Below are 20337 nucleotides of genomic sequence, written 5' to 3' on the forward strand. Positions count from 1 at the left end.
AACTGAAAACGAAAATATGTCGTCATAATTAGGCGACGAGCGTTAGCCTCAATTATCTGGGCACTGTGGCTTCGAGTTTTATGGCATTTATACATTTGCTTCTCCAAAGTAAGACGGACTGTGGGAATGCACAAAACAATCTTATGTAAGGACAGGGACTTGAAAATGTTTACTCGAATATGACAAAAAAAGTATAGTGTTATTTGTAAACATGTAACATTACTCCCTCTGCTGGGGAAACTGATGAAGTGTCACAGAAAAAAACAGGAATCAAGGTTTCAAAGGGATTTGTATTGCTGTAAACAGGTCCTCCATGAAAACATCAGATATGAAATAAAACGTACAGTACATTCCAAGTCAGTCATTTTATGGCATAATGAGAGGACATATCATTCTAAGTTAAATAAAAACGTGTACAAACTGAAGACTGCTAATATCTGACAATTGAACATAAAGCAGACGCCTGAGACCTGTGATTTAATGTGCCAGAGCAAATTAATAACATTCATTTTCCATCTCCAAGATAAAACTGCAATTTACAGGCAGAGTCTATACACGGAAGTGAATAAATAAATCAAATTTAACATCCAAAATATTCTTAATATACATAATTAATCCCACTTATTCAATGGGGGGCAAAAGAAATGTTCTTCTTAAAGTTATATACAACCCACAAGTCATATTTTGTGGACTCTTAGGTAGAAAAATAAATAAGATTCAAAACACAGCAAAGCTAAGGAAGGTCATCACAGTGGTCCTAGTCTTCATTGATTCAGGTATCATCTCTGCAGCACTTTATCTGCTCACACTTTGTACTTCTCCTTGGCTTGGTCATTTAGTATACAGATGTGCTGAAATAAAAGCAAACCAGAGGACAGTGAGTTCATGTTTGATTCATTTCAGTTGTCCAGGAATTAGATTTTTCTCACAGTGGAAAAAACCACTAGAGGTGATATCTTTGGTTTGGTTTCTGGAAATGTGACAAATTCTTTACTCAATGTGTTTATGTTAGACTTTTCAAAGAAAACATTTAATTAAAATCGAATTAATCAAGAAGAGTTTTGCATTTTCCCAGCAGAAAAGGCCATTATCACAGCAGACATTGTGACTTGTCGTAGTAGAAAACACACAGGTGTTCTTAATAACATTAACAATGCCTCTGCTCTGTTAACATGTCCCAGTAAGTCATGACAGTGTGATACTGAGGCAGCATGAACAATACCAGGATCCTAAAACTGAACCAACTAAATGGAATTCAGCCACAATTACTTTTATTATTTACACCTGTGCTTTTCCTACTGTGACAGTTCAAACAGGCCCCTTTGCATTTCTGGGAGTGTAGAGAAGGATTTGAAGCAGAATTCAGATTATTATACATGGAGATAAAGTTTATCAAAAGTATACTAAACAGCAAAATAAAATGTGAAAACAATAATAATACAAGCTTTTAGATTTTTTTGGTGGACAGTCAAACATTTTTTGTACATTTGATTACACTAAGAGAATTTGTTTTTATGACCTCAGTCTGGATAAGTTTGGATATGGCCTTGGCTCATTCTTTTCAGAAACTAATTGTATGCCTATTTCTAAACAACTACAGTAATCCAGATCAAATTTCTGTCAAAAGTAAACTTTACAAAAAAACTGACAATGAGCATATTCTTTACTACACACCAATTCTAAGCAGGTTTTGAGTATACAGTGTATTTACACTGGGAAACTGAGAAGGTCAAGTATATTCAAAGTCAGTATGCATATTAGAAATACCGCCTCATCGTTGTATGCCTCTGCCAATCAGCCAAGTTGCACGAAATATGGTCACAGACCAGAAGTGTTTTTACAGAACATAATGATATCACAGTGAAGTTGACCATTGACCATTTGGATATAAAATGTCATCACTTCATCATTTTAAATTGTGTCATAATTAGTATATGAATTCATGAGTTATAGTCAAAAATGTGTTTTGTGAGGTCACAGTGACCTTGACTTTTGACCAACAAAATCTAATCAGTTCATCATTGAGTCCAGGTCAAGAATAATTCACAAATTATTTAACTTAAACATGTATTAATTTCTCAAAGCACAACTTCACTGTGACATCCTATATTTCTGCAAAAGCATTTCCAGCCATTGTTAATTGCTGTAACTCAGGAAGGGAGTAATCAACTGGCGCAAACTTACACTGAGATCTCGGAAGTACTCATTGTAGTCCAGAGCATAGCCTACCAGAAAGGCATCTGGTACCTCAAAGCCAATGTCTGAAATAAATATACAGATACCACCGATGTGAGTCGTGTAAAGAAAACACATAATTTCCACTTTAAGTGCAGTGAAAGTAAAACTCTTGGGCTAATCTGAAATAAGAAGAAGAGGCTCTGTAGTAAACTAATAGATGTTGCTCTTTTACTGTCTGTGTGAGGTTGTACTTAAACTGTCAGTGCTGTACAGTGGAAAGTCAAAACGCTTACAGTAACAGCTGTCCTTGAGGGACAATCTTAAAGAGATTATCCAACTCAAACCTAAAAGCATTACATAATCACTGACAGGGTGAACAGGGGGTTATCAGGCATGCATTAGTGCATAAGTGCCCAGCTTGGCTACATTTGGAGTATATTTTCTGAAGTGAATGTTAATCCTGCACAGCTTTATTAAATAAAACAAAAAAAAATAAAGTGATGGGCATGAAGCTCTACCATACATTACTACACTACACAGATAACATGTAGTAGTGTAAGTTGAGTACAGAGGTACTCACAGTCTGGTCTGTACCCGGAACTCCTCGGGGTCCTCTTCACCAGGAGGCTGGAATGATACATGAGGAAAATAAAGCCTATTTCAAACAAATGCATTTAAATAAAAATACATTTTCAGTACAGGTTTTAATCCTGACAGAACTGCACAACACCTTGACCGAGCAGATGCCCATTCAGGGTTCAAGATCAACCTCTTTGTGTGGATACTATACATGCATGGATGCAACATTATACCAGAGTACAGGCTAAGTGGTGACCAGTGAATAGAGTTCCTCTGCTTTAAAGCTTAAATTACTGAAAAAAAAATGAATTTAATAAACTGTCAGATTATTCTGAATACTAGAATAAATGGAAATTAATGAAAAAGGAAAAAATTATGTAAAAAAAAAAAAAAAAAAAAAATCCACCACATCACTAAATATTCAGTTATTCTGAATAATATCCGTCCTCGCTATATTTTTGGTCCTCATCAAAAATAGCTGTAAATGAAAGCAGTTAAAAGAAAAGGTCTGCAAATTAAAAAAGGCACTTCTTCTATACTCTGAGTGACACAAATACAATTCTGTTTAGCTCTACTGTATTGGGGTGGAAGGATAAATGTTAGCAGTAGATACTGTAAAACCGGAACAGGAACTATCTGCAATTCTTGATACCAAGTGTGTGTGTGTGTGTGTGTGTGTGTGTGTGTGTGTGGTGTGTGTGTGTGTGTGTGTGTGTGTGTGTGAACTGGGTTAACAGACCGTTTAAGTCTGAATTTTATTTAAATACACAGGCAAATTCGAAATTGTTATTCACGATGGAAGCCTGGCAAGAGACATACAGGTGATAAATTACTACATGGCTGACATCAAAGCCATAAAAATTACCCTGCCTAGTACACCAAACCACAATGCAAGAATCAGAGGAAACCCACACTGTGTCAACATATTTCCTGTTTCAACCAACTATCAGGAATACCTAAGAGAAATGGCCTCTATGTCCACAGAGCAGTTAATAGTATGGCAGATTAACTGTTAAGCTGCTCCCTCCCTCTGTCGCATTACAGTCCTAAAGAAGTTTGTCCATTAGCTAAGAGCACTCTCTCTGAAGGCATACCAGCCAGTTATAGTGGAGGTCTATTATTCATTTCATAATTCCCAGACTGTAAACTGTATGTGATGATGCCTACCTTACAACTTTAACCATCTTGGGATTACATTCACTCAGCAGGGAAAGTAGCGTCTGCATTGTCCTTCCTGTCTCCACAATATCCTTTTGACAATGCAACACACAGGAAACATTGCTTAAAATATGACATTTGACAACAGACTTTTGTGTTTTATATCCAATTAGTTTAAAGTTAATAGGTTATGCCTAATGTAGCATATCATTTTAAAAGATGAACAAATTGAATAAATACTGGTTCAAACTGGTTCAACAAATACGGTGAGACTATATGAATTTGTCAAACTCCTGTTTATATGGAGGTCAGTATGTATCCCTTTGAGTTATTTATACCATTATGGACAACGTTGCAAATCACAAGTGAGACAGATTTTTGGCAATATTGGAACTTTAAATGATTTCTGCATTAATATGTTGATATACTTGTGTACCGGGAATACAGAATAAAAACAAAATGTCTTACCTCAACAATCAAAACATTCTGCAGAGAAAAATGAAATAACAGTTAATGAAGTGTAAAAAACAAACAAAAAACAAATGTGCAGTTGAAGCATTTCTTCCTGACAAACATCTGAGGACTAACCTTGCCTGAGAGATTTGACAGCTCATCCCCTCCTATGACTTTGACACTATTTGTTGACTTGTCATTCTAGGGGACAGAAACAGGAGACAGCATTACCAGTGTGGTTGCATTTTCACTTTTGTCTTGCCTGTTCTGCTTTTAAGTCACAAGAAAAATCACCTCAAACCTTCACCTCAAATCTACATTGAATTTTCGAAATGTCTCTGCATTGCATCCAGTCTCACCACCACACTGAACACTGCAGCAGCCCATTTCTGATAAACAATAATTAACTCTCATTTGTTCTTTGCCAAGTCCATATCACACACCTCATGTCAGCACAAGTGGTTCCCAGAAATGAAATGGGAAAAGGCAGCTTACACAGTAGCTCTTCACCCTAATGAAATCCACTGTCAGCGGGACTGATTTATCACTGTTCTGGTTCAGTGCTTTAATGTAGTCCAGGAGGTCTGCGAAGAACTTGTAGCCCCCTTTTAACACACACAGAGCTACGATGTGGTGTTCCCCCATGTCCCGGATTATGTCGCGGGCCAGACGCTCTGTCCTGGACCAGAGAGGGGAGAAACAAAGGAAAGAGATGGATCATAAATGAATGGGGAATGTTGTATAGTTCTTGTGAATAAGGAGGAGATCAATGACATGACATTGCACTTAAACATAATTGCTTACAATGCATTTTACTACACTGCACTGGACATTTAACCCCTCCCTTCCAAATTCACATTCAAATGTGCTTCAGTATGTAGGCTACAGTGATTTGTCAAGCAAATACAGTATAGTTCTCTATTGTAATCCAACCATAACCCACGAATGTGTGTGTATGACTGGGAAAGTGAAACAGAGAGAGCCAGAGTGAGTGTGTCACGTGACTTCTAAGAATCGCCAGTATTTGGCGTAGCCGGTGAGGCTGCTGTTAACCGATTTACCTGTCCATGATGAGTCCATGGGGGATGATCACCTTGTCTAAATCGTTCTCATAATGTCTGGGGACACAGAAAAGGTCCAGATCATGGCCTTTCTCGTCATCAGCGATCTGGAATAAGACCAAGGAGAAGCCATCTCTTCAGCTCTGCGCAAAACGATTGGCACTGGCGTGCGCCAAAGACGCATTTAATCAAAGTGAAACTATGCTCCCCTCCCTCCCCTAGCAACACAGAAGCCTCTCAACCACCTGTTTATCTCCGCTCACACATGACCGAGGAGGGCTGGGGGTAAACGGACATAAAACGCTAATGTAGCGGAGCACAACTGAAACCTAAATACTGGAAAGCTCGTGCCAACTGCTGTCTATCACAACAGGCCTGCAGGACACCCAGTACAACCACACCCCGACAAGTGAACAAGTTATCAGAATACCAAACAAATCCCCGGACAAGCAAACGCAGCGGTTTACAGCCTCACCTGCAGATACGAAGCCATGTTACCGGCGGCCGTGTGTTCCGTTCAGTTGCAGTGAGATGTCTGAGGAGTCATGCTCGGGTCCAGGAGGAGAGAGAAAGAGAGAGAGGGGGGGGGGGCACAGAAGTGGGTGGTTTGTTGTTGACTGGAGATTGCACGAGCCGCTCTCCTCACAGACCGCTGCTGACCGTGAGCGAGACCGAGCAGCACATGCGATGCTCCGCCGCCGGAGGAGAGGGGGGGGGGGTTAAGTCCTTTACGTCAGAATCCAGTTTACCTTCCCAATAATCTGATTTGTCCGACACAACCGGAGCTTAAAATGCGCTATACTGGTTACTACGATTGCAACTGCATGTTGTGGTAACAGTGGCCGAGAAGTAGTGCGGGCAAGACGCTGCAGATGACGCAGTTTTAAAAATATAACGGATGACAGATCCGCCCCTGCCTCTCTAAAAGCACCACACCGCCCTGTGTGAGATCACAACTGTACTTATGGATTTTTTATGTGTATGTAGCCCTAATGTCCCGAGATCCCTCCTCACTATTGCATTAAATTGTTGAGCTACATCTCATCTTCACATTTTATATAACTTATTAGATTTTTTTTCCGTATGCTGTAATATGAAGAAGCCAATCCATTTGTTGTATTTTCTGCATCTTGATTACACATTTGTTGACAAAATATCACCTCAAAGTCCATTTTGTAACCCTACTGCAGCTGTCAGACATATGACACGATCTTCATCACCAGATGGATTTCATTCAAATTTACAAATTCAAATTTCCATTTTTTGGGAGAACACTAAGGGTTTGTTTGACTTTTTAAGGACTTCTCATTCCATGTTGGCTCAAAACAAAATCATGCTTTGGAAATACTGTTATTGGTGATGATGCCAATAAATAATAGTTAGATTTCTATAAATGGTGTGTGCCATATATTACGATATTCCAACTGGAACACAGTTTTTTGGTGTTTAGTACCTATCTACAATGTGTAATTTTGTTAGTTACAGCTTTCTGAGATTTAACAGCATCTGCCCAGATGAGCTTCTCTCCAACATAACTTGTCCTCATTTCCATGTCAGGCTATAAATTGACAATCACTGAGTTCATACTGCCCTATGGGGAATACACACACACAGTTTTTGTCTTAGGTTCAGTCTTCATAACTCCATGTTAAAAGTGACCACTGTACATATAACTACTTGCATGTCTATTGTACAACAATTTACCAACTGTTTTTAAATGATCATGATCATGAATGATCATGATCTTTTCCCCTAGGGAATAAATAAAGTATCCAACTATCCATCTATCTATCCATCTATCCATCCATCCATCCATCCATCCATCCATCCATCCATCTATCTATATACATTTAGAGAGAACAGGAAAAGTGAAAACCGTAAACTGCAAAAAAAAAAAAAAAAATTTAATATGATCCCAATTTAATGAGTGATACAGAAACAAAAAGAGTTCTCCATCTTACAATAAAGGAATACCAAGTGTTGTACAACACCAGGAACATGGGCAACTACGAAAACAGAATAAACACGTTTTCATAGTTCAGAACACCAAAGAAAACATCATCATCTCTGTACGATAATAACAGTCTTTATGAGTGCCATATGCGACCGTGAGGCCAAATCTCAAATGACACCGTTCCCCATATAGAGCCCTACTTTTAGCTTGAGACCCAAATACAGAGCTGTGACTGTGGGCAGAAAGTAGAGCACCATCCAGATGAAGGCAGCATGATTTGAGAGAAGACTTCAAAGGAAGAACTCATTTTTTCTTCTTCTCATCTTTCTTGCCAGCATCTGCTTTCTCCTTCTCCTTGTCTTTGTCCTTCTCATCTTTTTTCTCTTTGTCATCTTTCTTTTCTTTCTTGCCTTCCTCTTTCTCCTGTCCTTCCTTCTTTTCCGCGTCTCGGTTGGAAATCTTGTTGTTGATCAGGTTGTGCAGGGCCACCACAGAGCGTATGAGCGAGGCCAGGTAGACCACCAGCATTTGGTCATTGGTCTTAAGGTAGAAGGCTTTTGTGAACTCCTGCAAAGACAAAACACATAAAATTCAGCAACAAAGAAAATCAAACAACACACAGTACATAATATGAAATGAACAATGGTCTGGTAGCTTAATAATAAATATTGCGAAAGGCAATATAATTGATGTGATGTAATTTCATATAGATGCACTGAAACTTTTTGAACAAGACAAAAAGAAATCACAGGCAATGGGCCAAGAAACAAACACAGAATTATATTTTGTTTCTCAAATATGAAAAGAGCAGATATTCATCCCCAAAGTTTTATGTGTATCTACAATCTTGGTTTATGTGCTTCACAGAACTGCAACTGACTTATTTTGGTGGTTGAGCATGTCATCCATTGAGCAAGTGCTCTACATGACTATAAACTGTAATTTTAAACTTTGATTCATTATAAATTTTTATTTCACAACATCATTAAATTAAATCAGTTTAAACCCACATTTTATCTGCCCATAGTTTATATTTTTTTGTTATGGATATACATGCAACATCTGAGCACAAACAAGTATTAACTACATTTGTTTCACTAAACCAGACTCAGGTTGCCCTCCAGTGGATGAAACGAGAAGCTGTGTTAGAGATGCCGGCTAAAAGAAAAAATTCACATTTTCAGCTTAAGTTTTTTGTTATACTTCCACATTTAAGCATTTTAGCTGGACTTTTTCCCCTTACAATAATGCATCATTAACACTCTGTGTAAAAACAAAAGCTGTGAAATTCACAAAATTCACAACTAAATTAAACTATAAACAAAATCTTTGTGAAGTAGATGTCACTTAAAATTAAGTGACATCTGCTTAAATACAATTTAACACACACCCATTTCCCTACAATGATTACTTTAAAAAACGCACTAGATGTACTGCAAACACCAACAACTTACCAACAGATTAACATCTGGAAGCAGGTTAAAGACATCCTGCAGCTGGTAGATGATCTGGTGGTTGATGGGAAGTTTGCCTGCTGCCACTCTCTCGAGGTAAGAGCGGATGTCCAGCAGCTTCGAGTTTAGTCCCTTTAGGCCATGAACCTGGTTTGTGATGCGTTGAGACAGAGTGCCCACTGTGGTGTCTTTGATATCTCTTTAAATAAGATATAACAAATAAGATAGGAGAATGGGCATGTTTACATATTTTGGTTCACTCAAGTAGACAGGAAGTTCTCATTTGGTGGCTATTACTGTCTTTTGGTGTTTGTGCTTGGGTGATTTTAGCAAATTCGTACCAACATTGCATCATTTGTGCTCTGGATCTTACATCAGTATTATTTATTGTGGTAACTACAAGATTTATAATGTTATTAACAGTGTGGCTGTAGTGTGCTTAAATCGAAAGTTCTTTCAGTACCTGAGCAGGTGCTCCACTCCCACTTCCTCTGCTTCCTCAGCTCCAATCTCACTGGTGACGTGTTCAAATGTTTTAGATGTTGGAGTGCCATCCTAGAAATAGTGAATCGCCCATATAAACAAAAATTCCAACTACAATCCTACGTTTGTTTTCAAACTAGATAACAGTTAGCTCTCAAAAGACAATTATTTGTTTGAAATAATCAGTACCGTGTTTGGATGAACAACTTCAAATTTGCAGTAAAAAGTTATTATTTCAGATAATTCAGGATGATAACATTTCAGGATCATCCAGACCTGCCCCAACTTAATGACAATACTTTCTCACAAAAAAGATAAATAAATAAATAAATAAATAAATAAATAAGTAAAAAATTTAATTGTAAATTACTGGTGCCTAGGAAAGCCTTCATGCATGGCCATGTAACTCATACAATTACAATGTATAGATTCTGTCATTTCTAATTCAATGGGAAGCAGAAAATACTTTCCAAAGACATTTGGAAAAATCTGTTTCAATACAATCTGTGATTTACTTACATCATGTATTTCCTCCACGGAGATGTATGCTTCTGTGGGTAGGCCAAGATCTTTAGGCTTCACATCGATAATGACTAACACCTGGTGGGATAAAAGAGACATATGAGTGGGTTATTAAACATCAGAATGAATATGAGCAGAACAAAGTGTTGTCCAGATTCATGCAAATTAAGCAGAAGGAAAAGGCAAAGTTGTTACATACCGAATTGGTACAGTACTGCTTGATGAGCTCATTGATGGCAATGTCATTCTTATGTAATTTGGGGCCTGTGTGGTACCATCCAACTATTCTTTCTCTTGCTGAAAACCAGGGAAGGCAGTTATTCACAAGTATAAAATCAGGGTAACAAGTAATGTAATACACAAATGAATTACGTAAATGTAACCTTACCGTTGACTTTCTTGAACATGCCATACATGTTCTCCAAGTAGTCATGGTCCAGAAACCAAACTGAGTCATCCCTGTCATCCTCATCGAATGGCACTGGAAAGGAACATTGACAATGACTAAAAGAACTGACAAAATCTGTCTGTGGCAGACCTACATTATTTATTGACCATTAGAATAATTTTGGTTCATATTGTGCTGTAGCACTTATGAGTCCTCAGTAAAACCCTGACTAATGCATATCTTAAAGGGAAACTTCATTGATTTTACATATGATCAAATACTCAGCCAGTGTAAGTGTTGTATAATGTTTTCTGTGGCTGGGGTGGGAGCTTTATAAAGTAAAAAAAAACTAACCCTAATGATGTCAACTATTAAGGACTGGAACTACTAATTTGTAATAGAAAACCTGTATTACAAAGAAAGATGAGAGAATGGAAGGATCCAGGTTTTTAAGAGTTGGTGTCATAGGAGGGAATAAAACTCAGTATATCTCGGGCCTCTTGTGCTAATATTTTCAACTTTTTTTTTTTTTTTTTTTTAATTATTTGTATTGAATCCGTTTCTCCCAAGCAAATGCAGTCACGACCAGACTCACCTGCAAAACTATTTGAAACGTCAAGAACTTTTTTCTGCCATGATCCCAGTAGGACTCCAACCACTCGTTTCTGATTGCCAACTTTTCCTATCCTGTAGATTGAACAGTCAAATTAACAGAACAAATTAATTTATTAACTTACCATGACTCATAAACATAGACTGAGTAGTTAGCTAGGTTGCTACTGTGAGCTAACCTACTGCCCAAATTTACAATTCATCTATTTTTAATGAAATGAATGATAAGACCATGTCAGTGGAAAATACTAATATATATTGTAAGTTATTTACTCAGTTAACAATGTAAAATATATTGTATACCAACACTGGTGACGAGCTTAACTGTTTCAGCAAGCTAACTAGCCTGGTCATATCTACATTCACTCTCAATGGGGCTCTGACTCAGCAGGGCTAACATTAGCTTAGCTTAGCATCGGCGTTACGTTTCTGGAAATTTTAACTGCCAACACTGGTAAAGGCTCATAACGAATGTTGAATTTACTGACCTGTTAAAGTGATCAACCACGCTGAGCAACACCAGGGGATGAACGACCACATTTTCCACCGCTAACTCCGGCATTTTCGCAGTGAAGATAAACAGCGCACAACCTACCTCCACACAATGACGGCTACGCTACCACATCCGCTTGCGTCTGACGTTAATTCCGTTTCTCTTGGCAACAGAGAGACGCGCAGTGGAGACAGAGAAGTTGGAGTTGTCGCAAAATGGTAGGAACTGAGCATGTAAGTTCATACGTTTTCATAAATGTATATTTCATCATACCCTTAATGTTTATATTAACGTCAGATAACCGAAAACATTTGTAACAGGATAAATTATGTTACATGTAACGTACCTTACTGGTACCGACCTTGATAACGATTGCCTTGACGGAAACCAAATCGACCATCCTTAAAGTTGATGTTTATTACTATTTTTTTCTTTATTATTATTAACCCAGACTTTGCCAGTCATTCCATAACTTGGTGTTTTATTAAATGTTTTTAATTTTCTTTGTCCTGCAGGCTGAAGTTGAGGAAACACTGAAGAGGATCGAAGCCCATAAAGGTGTAATTGGAACAATCGTTGTCAATGCTGAAGGTAAGACAAACAGCATTAATATCCAGCACAGCAGTTTCCTCTGATAAAACATGCTCACTATACAGTCTCACTGTTAAGGTTGCTGTTTTATCTTTTCAGGTATTCCCATCAGAACAACTTTAGATAACTCCACAACAGTTCAGTATGCAGGACATCTTCGCCACCTCACGATGAAGGCCAGGAGTACAGTGAGGGATATGGACCCCCAGAATGATCTCACCTTCCTCCGCATCCGCTCCAAGAAACATGAGATCCTGGTTGCACCAGGTGAGTGTGTCGCAATTACATTGATATTGTTGGGTTAATGATGACCATTGTAACAAAGATTTTATATTATTTCAGACATTAGCTGTAACTTGTAAGAGGGGAGCTGAGGTTCTACTGTTTTCAATGCATTTTTTTTATTCCTCCATCTTCTCTTCTTTCATGTCTCCGCAGAGAATGACTTTCTGCTGATAGTCATCCAGAACCCATGTGAATAGCTGCCAGGCATTTCCATTTTCAGCCCTTGGTTTGTCACATGGTGGTACTTTATCCATGCAAAACATCTTTTTCCACTGTTATGTTACTCCATGTACTGCATCATCCCTCTTGTCCTTTTTGAAACTGAAGTATGTTGAACAAGTCAATGGTGTTAAGCAGCTGCTCATTGTATTGTAGTTAATAGATCAGCCATGTTCATTATGTTAAACCTGAGTAAATCTGAGGAGAAACATAATAAATACATATGCTTCCACACTGGTGTACCGTGTCATACAACAAAGATTTTACGTATCATATAAAATGTATAAAAGATGCTGAGTTAGCTTTGATTAGGGCTTGATTTTAGATCAAGAAAGCAAGAAGAGAAAAAACTTTAAAGGAGGGGTCCTTATTATGCCACAGATGGTTAAGAGCTTCAGCAACAAAGACTTCTCAACTGACTAAAACTGAGCACTCTTTGTGACTGAAACAGGAAAGGTGACCAAAGTGGAATCTGCATTTAGCTCAGTGGAATCAGCAATTGTCTGTATGTTTTACCCAATGAGGTGGTCTGATGGTTGTGTGCTATAGGATAAATTTCCTATTTGTGGTTTGAGTCTGCTTGTCCCCATAGAGAGAAGGGTCACTTTCAAACAGGCATTCAAAATGTTAGTAAAAATACTTAAGTATTATCAGAAAAATTAACTTAAAGTAAAGGTACTCATTACTCAGCATGGGCTCTGTCAGTGTTATATATTCATATAATTACATATATCATTGATTTCCTACAAGTGATGCTTTCAAGTATATACAAGCAGCATGTTAATGTTGTAGCAGGTTGAGATAGAGGTTATGTTTGGTAATTTAGTCAATAGCAACACATTTTATAAAAGGTATATGATTTGTATGTAAAATCTTAAAGGCCACACCCATGGTCCACCCACACAGGTGTTTTCAGTGCTTTGCTCTACTGACATCTCCCTCACCCTACTGTTGATTTTATTGTGGCTGGAAAACTTACCCAGTATCATTGTTATTGCACAAAGTTCGGTGAAATTATGTAATTTCCAGCATAGTTTCATCCAATTTACACCTGACAAGAAGTCTAATCAGCCAGGGTAACTGGAAACACCTGGGTGGGTGGGCAGAGCCTTTCATTTGCAAAGTAACTAGTAAGCATAGCTGTCAAATTAATGTAGTGGAGTACAAGTATTAAGTCACATAAAATGAAAAAAACTTGGGGAAAGTACAAGTATTTAAAAATTGTACTTAGACACAGTACTTATATAAAGGTAGCGTATAGCCACCTCTACTTTTATCCTGTGTTGAAACATTTTTATCCTGGTTGGAGTGGTCCCTTCCAAGATGACTATACCCCCATCTACAGGACACAAGAGATCACTGAATGGTTTGATGAGTATTAAAATGAATCATATACTATACTATATACTCGCAGTCACGTTATCTCAAACCAATTAAACACAAATTGGAGATTTTGGAGCAACATCTCACTGAATGAGGGAATATCTTTTGGAAGATTGGTGTCCCATCCCTCCAGGAGAGTTCAGAGACAAAAAATCTAAAATCAGAAAAGGATGGTCAGTCATCCATCTGTATATGGCACTATAAATTAATCAATAGAATGGTATATATGCCATACTTACCTGCGCATGGGACTTCATTTCTTCATTTGGTTGTCTTTCTTAACCTTGTTTTACAAACCAAAGAAGACAAACATGGCAGTGTTTTTCAGTAAACATGGAACTGACACACTAAGTAATTAGAGTGACAGCGACCTTTGAATTTCACCAACCATGCAGTCGGAGCAGCCATCTTACATCTGGTAGACTCTTCCATTACATCATAGGGCAAGTTAACTGTCCCCTTCATTAACTGACAATGGAGCACATGTCCTGTAGAAAATTACAATGATTAAATTCAGCTACTTTAATTACTGGGGACATATTGTGTAGCTAGGAAATATTTTATGAATAGAGGATCTGACATGATAAACTAATTTTCATTTACTACCTCTGTGTATTCAAAACCGGTTGACAACATACATCAGCCCAAGTTGGAGAGGGGTTCAGGATTAGAGAAAATAGTTAGTGATTACTGAAGAGCAAATGCACTAAAAGACTCAGTTGTAAATATTTGTGAGTTTGGCTGCACAAACTGTGCAACTGTTTAATATTTATCAGAAGTGAAAACTTGATTTCTCCCCAGATACGCGACAATCACAGATAATAGACATTTTACAAATATTTTAATGTAAATTTCCATCAGAATGTACAGCAATATATGTTAATAAATAATTCATTGCAATTATACAGCCCAAATAATACATTACATAACAACTGATTGAAACAAATATGCAGGATTTCACAGCAAGTTTGTAGAGGAGACTGAGCAGGTGATGGAGGGAGGTCAGGTGATTTGGGGAAGTTGTTATTATAGTTTGTGCTTGTAGGAAAGGTCTCCTGGGATTTTCAATATTCAGAGGCAAACAGGCAGAAATTATGAATTTTCTGACATTGTTTTATCTGGTTTGAACAAAAATAAATCTCATCCAAAGACCACAGAAGGTGTAGTTTGTTATCCACAGAAGGATAGTGTCATTCTGAAGTCTATGTTGCCCATAAACAATTACAGAATTTCAAGTACTCTAAGAGTATCAAGTGAAAAGACACTGTTTATATGTTCTGACATAGTCCTGAAGTGAAGGTGAATAATGACTTAGTTTTTCTATCTCCTTAATTGAAACTTAGTTTTTCTAAATAATGCCATATGAGATCACCTTCAGGTAGGGCGAAAACATTTGTATGGTTGGACAGAATATCTAAAAGTACTGTAGTCTCACTCAATTATCTAACTACACGTGTAGTGTCAAATCAAAGAAATCAAATCCAAACTTTTATTTCTCTTCAAGTTTTGTTGACATTTGTAGGCATGTGAAGGGCTTAGGAGACAGACTCTGGGCCATCTGAACAATGGTAATGACAACCATAACAATTACTGACGGTTGCCATGTTGTCTTTCATCCCTATTTCTTCTTTGTTCTCTCCTAAACATTTTGACATCACATGACAATTTCCAAATACAACTGTCCTAACACCCTTTATTTTCTAAACATTTTGATTCTGACCAGCAGCAGTTCAATCAAAACATATGGCTTCCCACAAGAAATGGTTAAAACAATAAAACATACAAAATTCTTTGTCTATCACAAGTGACATTACCAATGGAAAATGTATTAAACCTCAAAAAAAAAAAACTTCACTGATACCATTTGCCATTATATAGATATTATCTTTTAGATGTTTCCTATCCTCTGTAAAACCATTACCAGCACAAAAACTGCTTCATCTGTCAGATACAGTACTCAGTAGACACTACAACATTATACCACACGGAGGACGGTCAAGTATTTCCTCAAATTCCATTTCAAGTGCATCCTGTCAAGTTTAAGGCCTGAGGTGTGCTTTGATTTCCTTGACTCAATTTTCATTCTCTGAGTTTTAACCAAGTGACCTCTGCACACTTAGTCTCTTCTCACTGCTGTCCAGAGAGGCTACAGATTTGTGCCAAGTGATACATCTCATTAGTGTGGATCAATACAGTTTACACAGAAATTGATATGATATGAGTTAAATGGTGGAAAGTCCTTAAAGCCAACTCAGGGACTAGTGGGAGTGGTTAGCGTTACAGAGACGCTGTTTTGCCTACACAGTATTGTTACAGTCCATCGGCAGAGCAACAAAGAAAGTGGGAATGCCCAGACTATATGGTCATGGTGGATTGATGTTACTGTGGCAAACATGGCAGGTAATCAATTAAACCTGGAACCAGTCAGGTAACATAACTGATTGGCCAGAAAAGGTAACAAGACAAGGATTGGCTCCTTCAAGTGCTTCAAGTGCAGAGAGTGGCCTGGCTCCAGTCCATCTTGTTCTTGTTACTTCTCCTTTGCTGTCAGAGGCGAATCCATCAGAGTCGTTGTCAGAGGTCACCTCGGTGTGTGCCCGTTGACTTGCCCCCTGCCCCAGTGAATGTTAGGTAGTGTCAAACACCTCCTGAAGTGCTCCAGCTGGGCCTGCAGTCTCTCTCTCTCCTCTCTCACTTTCTGCCTCTGACTCACCAGCTCCTGTCAAATGAAGGATGGACACAACTCTTCATTACGGACCCAAGACTTTCTGCACTTAGCTGCATCACTTACAGAAAGAAGTCTAAACAGAAAATGGGAACCCTGACATGGATGAACAAAAGTACACAAATCTGCAAGAAACAAAGAGGCAGGGGTGCAGATATGTTCTCAGATACTTACCCCCATAGTGAGGGAGAGCTGCTCAGCAGTTCTGGTAAGATTATAGTTTTGTGCTTCGAGTCTTTTACACTGACTGTGAAGAACCTGCCTCTCTATACTCCATTCTGTGAAGGAAGAAATACACAGAAACCATAAACAAGGGGAAATTATATGCATTTATCTCTTTCACACAGAGTGTAAAACAGTCCCCCTGAGCCTCACACACAGTAATGTAAGGGATGTAAAATGACATTGCTTCACAAGGTGCAATTCCATTTCTTAAAAAGCAACAGAAAGGTAATTTAGAAACAGTGAAATTTTTTTCATTTTATAGGGAGAATGTAATTTAACACAGTTCCAATACAAAGCATGACATAGTTTGTCTTCTAGAGAGCGCTTGCAAATATATTTTTCAACTGTAAATTCATTATTTCATTTAAAAAGGGTTCCTTACTATAAATGTTTATGTTTTGCATTTATGTTAAAAAGTGAATATTAGCTAACAAATTGTTATGGTTTTTTTTTTACTGTCAAATATAAATATTAGTATCAACCTCCAAAATCCAATATTAGTCAAGCCTTATTTTCAATCATTTTATAATAACACTTTTTCCTCACATCAAACAAAAATGAGCAATGATGTATTTCCTGCTTAAGTATTTTCATGGTTGTTTTTTCTCTTTAGATGATCTATTCTGTGTCCCCCATTTAACCCCCTCAATGATTTGTGAGGAAACAGTCACTCAGAGCAACCTTGAAACCCTCTGACACAAATTCTGGGCTATACACATAAAACTGACTTGACATTGACTTACCATCCACATACTCCTGGTAGGCCTCAAAAATAGATTCAATACCCTGCCACTTCCTTGGAGCTTCTTCCGCTTCCTCCTCCTCCTCCTCATCCTCATCCTCCTGCCCAGATTCTTCCTCGTCCTCATCAGACAGGTTTTCTCGTGGTGCTGCAGTGTCCCACCTGGCCACCGGAGAATGGAAGTGATTGCCGTTGATGTGTGCATGCTGAGGGGCATGGGTAAGATTTGAATGTTTCGGGTGAGAGATGTTGTGAGCCAATGAGTGCTCAGCCTTCACGCCAGCTTCAGGGACACAATTTGAGATTCCTTAGAGGAAAGGAGTGAGACAAAAGGGTAACATCAGTCTTCGCAGCACCTCACAAGGAGCCAACACACTGAATGTACACCATTAGAGATTTTAGGGTAGTTCACGTAAACACCACCAGATGGCAGACCATTGTCATTTTACAATTCATAATCAAACCTAATAGCCATGCACCTATGGGAGTGAGAGGCTAACCTTTGTTCTGCAGTGTGTTGTGTGTGGACTTCAGCACAGCCTGGTGGAAGTGCTGAGCAAAGGCCTCAGGTGTGAATCTCTCCCAGGGTCGATTCCTTCCATTCTGCACCAGATTGAGCTCCTTTTTCTGAGGCGAAACAACAACGCCGTTCTGGAGCCCCTGGAGCTTCCTGTTTGGCTGAGCCTCCATGAATTCAACCTTTTCACAATGAGAGGCCAAGGGTGGAGGAACACAGGCCACCTGCGAGTCCATGGAGGGTTTGAATGTGTCATTATGGAGGTGCTTAGGTTTATGTAAGTAAGGAGGTGAAGGGCTGGGAGAGTCTGGGTACAGATGTCCATTTGATTGACACGGCAGAGGGGCTGAGGAGGAGTCACCTAAAAACAAATGTGCACAGATCATGAGAAGGAGTTTTTCCACAGCTTTATACATAAATGTGTGTGTGTGTGTGTGTGTGTGTGTGTGTGTGTGTGTGTGTGTGTGTGTGCGTGTGTAGTTGCCTCTCTGTCTGTGTGTGTCTTACCAGTTGCGGGAGCAGGAGGACTGCTACACGGAGGTAAAGGATTATATCTGAGAGTGTCTAACGTCACAGTCTTCCTCTGAATGGCCCTCAGCAGCTCCTCTGTCCTCTCCTTATCTACAGAGAAAAAGACAGAATGAGAACAGCTGTCATTCATATTTGAAAATAGGAGGATTTAAAAAATTGACTGGCACCAGGAGCTGAAGGAAAAAGGTCAGCAAATGGATGATATGAGGGTAATGTCGATTGCAAGAGCACCACAGACTCACTTTCAGTTTGTACCAGTTTTCACCTAAAAACTATCAACTGGTTTGGAGCAGATTGGTTTATACAGATTTTAACCCAGATTTTATCTCCTCTATTCATCCAAAAGCTGAACACTGAAGTTTACAGAAAACTACATTCTCTTGTTATGCTGATTGCTTCCTGTAACAGAAAATGGAGAGAAAAATTGAAAAGCAGTGCAAATGAGGTGCTGATTATGCGCCAGTGTCCCTCTAAGCAAGTAAAAAAAATTCAACAACAGTAAATATTCACTGTTAACTGTATTTTAAATCAGATTTTTGCCTGGATTTCTGTATTGTGATTTTTATTTATCAGATTAATAATAAATAATAAATGGCAAAAACCAAGTAAACACAGCAAATTCACCGCTTTTTAAAAATAAGGAAAGGGAACTAATGAGCCTTGAGTACAGCTCAACAGTTCAACATTGCAAACACAGTCTTTGCAGAGGTTAGTGTTTGTTGCAGAGTTACTGTATCAGTAACATGTAGTAGAGAAACTCTCCCTCGTACTGTATGTATATATGCATGCGGTATAAAATTATTCCAAAATCTAACAAAATCTATCTAAATATTTAATTTTGCCTATTTTTAAAATGTGAATGGCTACATTTTTACATAAAAAATGAATTAGTTTAATAACTTTTTTCAAAGGAATTCATACATTCTTAACGTATTGTATACTTTGACAGACTGTAGATTAAAATCTACCCTTGCTGGAGAAAGTAGAAAACCCTGCTACAACCTCCAGAATTCTCCTAACTTTATTTTCTCTTCACCGCTCCTACATCCTTGGTAAAAAAGCAAAACTGAGAGAAACTGAATGTTGTATTTTTCCACAGGGAATCACCAGAACAACTGTGCACAGAGCAGAGTAACACGTAGGATGTGTGTGGATGCTGAACAGGTTATTACCTCTCCTCTGCTGTGGGCTGACATGGGAAAGGTTGAACATAAGGAGGAAGTCTTTTTTCTCCTCCAGTTCGGGGGTGCAGTCCATCTGCTCGGCAGAGTATGGGGTACTTAAGGGATTTGTAGGTGTTGAAGGTGAAGAGGCCTTTCTCTTGCCCCGCACGGCCGGCGGAGAGAGGCTGCGCTCTCTCATCATCCTCCTCCTCTTCCTCCTCTTCTGTGCCTGAAGCTCATCGCGATGGGCCAGCGTGGTCAGACCACACACACGTAGCAAATCCACTTTCTTTAGGAAGAGGAATTTGGGCAGGTGAATATCATATATATCAACAAAAGTGTTCAAACTTCAAACCTGTGATGAATGTGTATGTGAACCTATATTTATGCACCTCAGAGGACGTGTCCAGTTTGAGTGGCGGCTGTTCTGTCACTCTCCTCAAATGGGCTTTCACTTCCTCCTCGTCACTCTCATCATACGACTCATCCAGGTCATAGTAATAACCTGGCAAGAGCAGAGCAAGACTGAAATTATCTTTCATCAAAAAAAAAATCCACAAGCAATCATTCCCTGTAGTCATCTCCTCTGCCTACCACTTCCCCTCCTGCTAAAAAACTCCC

General features: G+C 38.6%; 4 protein-coding genes across 12 annotated transcripts in view; 1 reads left to right on the top strand and 3 right to left on the bottom strand.

Moving 5' to 3' along the window:
* Positions 1 to 270: 270 nt before the first annotated feature.
* Positions 271 to 6313, bottom strand: hprt1l (hypoxanthine phosphoribosyltransferase 1, like). Its single transcript, XM_056386193.1, has 9 exons — positions 5905 to 6313; positions 5430 to 5536; positions 4864 to 5047; positions 4504 to 4569; positions 4384 to 4401; positions 3925 to 4007; positions 2759 to 2805; positions 2185 to 2261; positions 271 to 851 (listed from the first exon to the last, which is right to left on the bottom strand). The coding sequence occupies exons 1-9, from the start codon at positions 5920 to 5922 to the stop codon at positions 804 to 806; spliced, it is 648 nt and encodes a 215-aa protein (XP_056242168.1). The 5' UTR covers positions 5923 to 6313; the 3' UTR covers positions 271 to 803.
* Positions 6314 to 7332: 1019 nt separating this feature from the next.
* On the bottom strand, positions 7333 to 11488 carry psmd7 (proteasome 26S subunit, non-ATPase 7). The gene is made up of 8 exons (XM_056388199.1): positions 11331 to 11488; positions 10826 to 10917; positions 10231 to 10323; positions 10042 to 10139; positions 9840 to 9920; positions 9301 to 9392; positions 8838 to 9036; positions 7333 to 7950 (listed from the first exon to the last, which is right to left on the bottom strand). Exons 1-8 carry the CDS (start codon positions 11402 to 11404, stop codon positions 7687 to 7689), a joined length of 993 nt encoding a protein of 330 aa, XP_056244174.1. The 5' UTR covers positions 11405 to 11488; the 3' UTR covers positions 7333 to 7686.
* On the top strand, positions 11455 to 12662 carry LOC130176851 (dynein light chain roadblock-type 2). 2 transcript variants are annotated; one of them, XM_056388201.1, is made up of 4 exons: positions 11455 to 11553; positions 11851 to 11926; positions 12026 to 12193; positions 12365 to 12662. In XM_056388201.1, exons 1-4 carry the CDS (start codon positions 11551 to 11553, stop codon positions 12406 to 12408), a joined length of 291 nt encoding a protein of 96 aa, XP_056244176.1. In that variant the 5' UTR covers positions 11455 to 11550; the 3' UTR covers positions 12409 to 12662. The 2 variants fall into 2 exon arrangements, with proteins under 2 accessions (XP_056244176.1, XP_056244175.1); XM_056388200.1 differs by having other exon boundaries at positions 11478 to 11568.
* A 1975-nt stretch (positions 12663 to 14637) lies between these two features.
* Positions 14638 to 20337, bottom strand: part of LOC130176579 (genetic suppressor element 1-like) — a 37693-nt gene continuing 31993 nt past the window's right edge. For all 8 annotated transcript variants that reach the window (XM_056387738.1, XM_056387740.1, XM_056387743.1 and 5 more), the window contains 7 exons: positions 20109 to 20221; positions 19726 to 20005; positions 18530 to 18643; positions 18006 to 18383; positions 17507 to 17812; positions 16713 to 16816; positions 14638 to 16532 (listed from right to left, as the gene is read on the bottom strand). In XM_056387738.1, the coding sequence (XP_056243713.1) occupies positions 16395 to 16532; positions 16713 to 16816; positions 17507 to 17812; positions 18006 to 18383; positions 18530 to 18643; positions 19726 to 20005; positions 20109 to 20221 (1433 nt within the window). In that variant the 3' untranslated portion in view covers positions 14638 to 16394. The remainder of the gene's footprint in view (positions 16533 to 16712; positions 16817 to 17506; positions 17813 to 18005; positions 18384 to 18529; positions 18644 to 19725; positions 20006 to 20108; positions 20222 to 20337) is intronic.

This window comes from Seriola aureovittata, chromosome 10, assembly GCF_021018895.1.
Source record: "Seriola aureovittata isolate HTS-2021-v1 ecotype China chromosome 10, ASM2101889v1, whole genome shotgun sequence".
In the NCBI taxonomy this organism is placed as follows: Eukaryota; Metazoa; Chordata; class Actinopteri; order Carangiformes; family Carangidae; genus Seriola; species Seriola aureovittata.